Source organism: Cyprinodon variegatus, unplaced genomic scaffold (genome assembly GCF_000732505.1).
Source record: "Cyprinodon variegatus isolate N-32 unplaced genomic scaffold, C_variegatus-1.0 Scaffold1108, whole genome shotgun sequence".
In the NCBI taxonomy this organism is placed as follows: domain Eukaryota; kingdom Metazoa; phylum Chordata; class Actinopteri; order Cyprinodontiformes; family Cyprinodontidae; genus Cyprinodon; species Cyprinodon variegatus.
In genome coordinates this window covers 123317-127692 of record NW_015151561.1, presented here as the reverse complement: position 1 = coordinate 127692, position 4376 = coordinate 123317, and the positions used below count along the sequence as shown (strand labels likewise).

The window sequence follows — 4376 nt, the reverse complement described above, 5'->3', positions numbered from 1 at the left end:
ATCATGCAGGGAGTTTTACAGATTATATGGACACTGCAATATAAACAGAGCAGAAAAACAGAAGAAGAAAAATGAAAAAAGAGAAGAAAAAAAAATAAAAGATGAAAGAAAGATGAGATAGAAAGGAGACAATGACAAAACATTTTCGATCTGCTTCATCACCTGTAACGAGATGAAAAAAGAACAGCACAACCGAAAGACATGGTACGAGACATACAATAAAGCAACACCTTGAAACTATCGCTAAAGTAATATTATTTAATATGACATGTACTCTGTGTTACCTGAAGATATGAATGTGGGGTTTCTGTATGGGAGTGAATCTCTGAGTACCTGGAGCCAAGCACCTGTAATTGTTTGTGAGGGTGAACTTGTGCATGTAAAGTTTATCCATAGAAAAAATGCTCAATAGTGGTTGTGGAGAGCTGGGGAAGCACACCCCCCACAGCACTGAGTCCAGTGCCGGGAGACCCAAAGCCCCAGGCGCCCAAAGGGACCCCAAGAGCGAAGGCACCAAGGAGGGGCCAGCCCCGGAAAGCCAATGTTTTCTAAATGAGACCCAGGACTGGGAACCACTGGGCTGTTGGATCATCCAGACACTGATTACTGAAGGACATCATTACCTGTTTATATTCAAACTACATTTCAGCACATGAAGATAAATAAAGGAGAACTAGTTCCAGTAGGAGCTGTGAACTGAGTTCAGAACCAGTTCTAGTTCAGGGAGAACTGGGTCAGCANAGCATGTATAAAGTAAAGAGAATTGGTCCTAGCACTGATCCCTGTGGTACTCCACAGGTAACCTTTGAGCATGTTGAAAATCTATTATTAACATGAACAAACTGAATTCGAACAGATAGATAAGATTTAAACCAGTCTAGTGCTGTTCCTTTAATTCCAACAAAATATTCAGTAGTACGCAGAGAACTAGCAACCCCATCAACAAACTTCTCTGTGAGTAACACTTGGCTCGACCAATGGGAGGGGGTATTCTGGATCGTTACATCTATGTTGTCAGGGGACTGGGGTCTGGGAACAAGTCTGGGAACAAGTTTATCGTAAGATTTCTTATATACTGTGCCCTTGTTTTTTAGTCTTACAGTAACACAGGACAAAGTGCGTACCTTTTCCACTAAATACAGGACGGGTACTTCTATTTCTAAATACTGAATGATTACGTTTTTCAAGGGCCGGTTGGCAACCCTACATGGAGGATGAAAATGAACTGGAATTCCTGTCATTAGTTTTCAGGGTGTTATGGCTCAGGGTCCTAAAAACTGGAGACCATGCCACAGGGTGCAGAGAGAAACATTGATTTAGGATCAAGCACATGTTAACAATGACTAAAATGGATGGAAGTGTCAGTATCAGTGTGGTAGAGCAAATGACTGGATGTGTCTGTGTGATCATCAGAGTGATGACAATTTTTCTGATTTCATCATCTAAATGGTTGTTTGTAAAGTGAAGACATTTTTCTGGTCCTGTTGAGCTGTTTTGCTAACAGTTAGCTTTAGGGTTAATGTCAGGGTCAGGACATAGAAAGAGTTAAACTGACTGAAAATCAACAGAAGTCAATTCATGATGACGATGATGCTGAAGACAACGACGATGATGATGATGACGATGATATGATTACGACGATAATGAGGATTACCTTGACTGTGATGATGATGATGATTAAGATGAGGATGATATAGAGGATAATGATGATGGTGAAGATGATGATGATGAAGACGATAATGAAGATGACGATGATGATGATTTTAATTATGATGGTGAAAACGATGATGATGATGATGATGATGAAGACGACCATGATGACCAAGATAAAGACGATGACTATGACGATAATGATGATGATGGTGACAATGATGACAATGGTGATCATGAGCAAGATGATGATGCACAACAGCAGAGCAGCTCTGCGTCCATCGTGGGCATAGAGAGGGAGAGAAAGAGGCAGGTATTTCTATCCTCTGTTTAGGATCCCCATCACCATAACCTGCAAAGAGGAGGAGCAAACAGGGCAGAAACACCAACACACAACCCAGCTCACAAGGCCTAGGGCTGAACAAAGGGTAGCTGACACACACTGTGTGCTGAGATCCACCTAGGCATGGGCCACTACTGAGCTCCAATAAAAGCAATAGAAAATAAAAAGAATAACACTGAAATACAGACCAAAACATTGAAGATGAAAAGAGGTACAATCAGTGCAGGTCCATCATCAACAGGATGGTAGCTTTACTTTTATTTCATTTTACACTTTATGTGGTGCAGAGTTAGAAAAAATCCTATTGTCACTTTTTCCAGTATTGTGCAGCGCTACTGTGGAATAATTGATCATCTAGTTGAATTTATCTGCATCCATCTCTGTTTGTTCATGTTTTCTCTAAAGTTCTCCAGAACTGAGCTGAGTTTGTATTGATGGAGCTTCTGGTGGAGCTGACAGAAATAAATTACTGGAGCAGCAGCATGTTGGTATTAATATAGATGAGAGCTCTTTAACTGGTTCTGTTGGACTGTTCTTACCTGCATCCTGTTGGATCAGCTCACATCCTCTTTTTTTCATTCAGATTGATTGGCTGTGGTTTGTCAGAGATCAGCTGTGCTTCTCTGGTCTCAGCTCTGAAGTCAAACTCCTTCCGTCTGACAGAATTGGACCTCAGGAACAACAACCTGCAGGAGTCAGATGTTCAGCAGCTGCAGGATCTTGTAAAGGGTCCAGACTACAAACTGAAGAATCTGTAAGTAGATGGTTGGAGTGAGTCCAGCTGCTGTCAGCAGGATTGTTCTAAACCCAGTTAGTATCAAAGCAAAGATCCAGTGTTTCCAGTAAAGCTGCAGCTTCTCAGTGGGAGGAGAATGTGACAGGCTTCCTGATTGACACAGATACACCAATCAGCCAATCAGAGGAGACAGAAGCTGGTTTTATTCCTGTGTTTGTGTTGATGTGAAGAAGACTGTTGTTGGTGTGTTCATGTCTCCAGGGAAAAAAAGCTGTATTACAGCTGCCAGCCTTCCAACAAGTCTAAAAAAAGTGGTCCTCATCCATCAAACTGTGGGAGCATTAGATCTGATCTCAGACACTTTGTTCTCTCATTTCAACAGGAAACAACTGATCAGTTTCATCTTAGCCACAGCTCTGAGATCAGTCTGAATGCAGCCTGGAAATCAGTGGCTCTGATTTCACAAACAATCTTTCCATTTAGTCACCATGTGTTTTTTTCCACAGAGCAGAAGCTCTGCTAAAGTCCACTCAGCACATCTGGACATGTGTCCTTCTGTCATTAGGCTCATCCAGATGTGTTCAGGGACAGTCTCCATGTTTATTAGTCAGCTGATATTTCAGAGACAGATGAGATGTTTGTCAGCAGCAAGTTTCTGTGTCCAAATGGAGCAGCAGCTAACATGCAGCAGCAGTAAATCCATCACTATAGTGTTTTTTGCAGCAATGAAGCCTTCAGGTCTCTCAGCAGATGGTTTTCACTGTGAACTGGGGAAACAACTGCAGAGAAAATAGACTGGATGCTAAAAATATGTTCAGCTGTGTGAGCTGGGAGCTCAGTGTGTTCATTGCTCTTTATGCTGCATTTGCTGCATCACTGACTGACAGCTGATGGAGAGAGAGAGGCTGGAAACACTCATTGATCTCCTCTGTTCATCCATCTTCTCTCTGCAGGAAGTGGGGGTCCCGATCTTAGTGGAGGAGAGAAGCTGATTTGTGTCCTGATTATCCTCAGAGGTTGAAGCTGGAGTGGTTTGAGTTTAAAGAGTTTAAAGAGACTCTGACTGGATCCTAAAGATTAACTCTAAGATTTGTTTGTTTTCAGTCCTTCTTTTTCTTTGTTTTCATGATCTCCATAATATCATGTTGATATTTTTTTCTCTACAAATTAAAATTGACGATAAAATTATCTATAACATGTGAAAATATGAATTTAAAAAAGAATCCTTAACAGTTTTAACAAACTTTGTTTTCCCAAATATTTTTATTAAATTTTAACACACACTGAAGGATAGTACCACAGCACACTACATATAAACAAATCCAAACATACACCAAATTAAGATTACAACAATATAACAAAAGAATAAAACATATAAATAATAAAAATGAAATGCTTCTCAGTTGATATCAGTATCGCTTATACTTGACATCTCATTACCTCCACCCTCTTTCAAAAAGGATAAGAATGGGTAAGGTTTTTACAAACTTTACTTTTAAATTTGGCAGATACTGTTGTAAACCTCAGAAAGATCTTTCTCTGTGATTTAGTATTCTCACTTAACTTCCTGGATCAGATCTGAAAAGCTGCTCTGTCTTTCTGATTCTCTGAGAGCTGCAGCAGTTTCAGATGCTGAGATATTTTTTC

At 40.4% G+C, this 4376-nt stretch overlaps 1 protein-coding gene across 1 annotated transcript in view; it reads left to right on the top strand.

The window, feature by feature from the left end:
* Positions 1-4019, top strand: part of LOC107101522 (ribonuclease inhibitor-like) — a 46853-nt gene extending 42834 nt beyond the window's left edge. The window contains exons 3-4 of the mRNA XM_015400469.1: positions 2575-2747; positions 3683-4019. Coding sequence (XP_015255955.1) covers positions 2575-2747; positions 3683-3704 — 195 coding nt within the window. The 3' untranslated portion in view covers positions 3705-4019. The remainder of the gene's footprint in view (positions 1-2574; positions 2748-3682) is intronic.
* Positions 4020-4376: the final 357 nt, after the last annotated feature.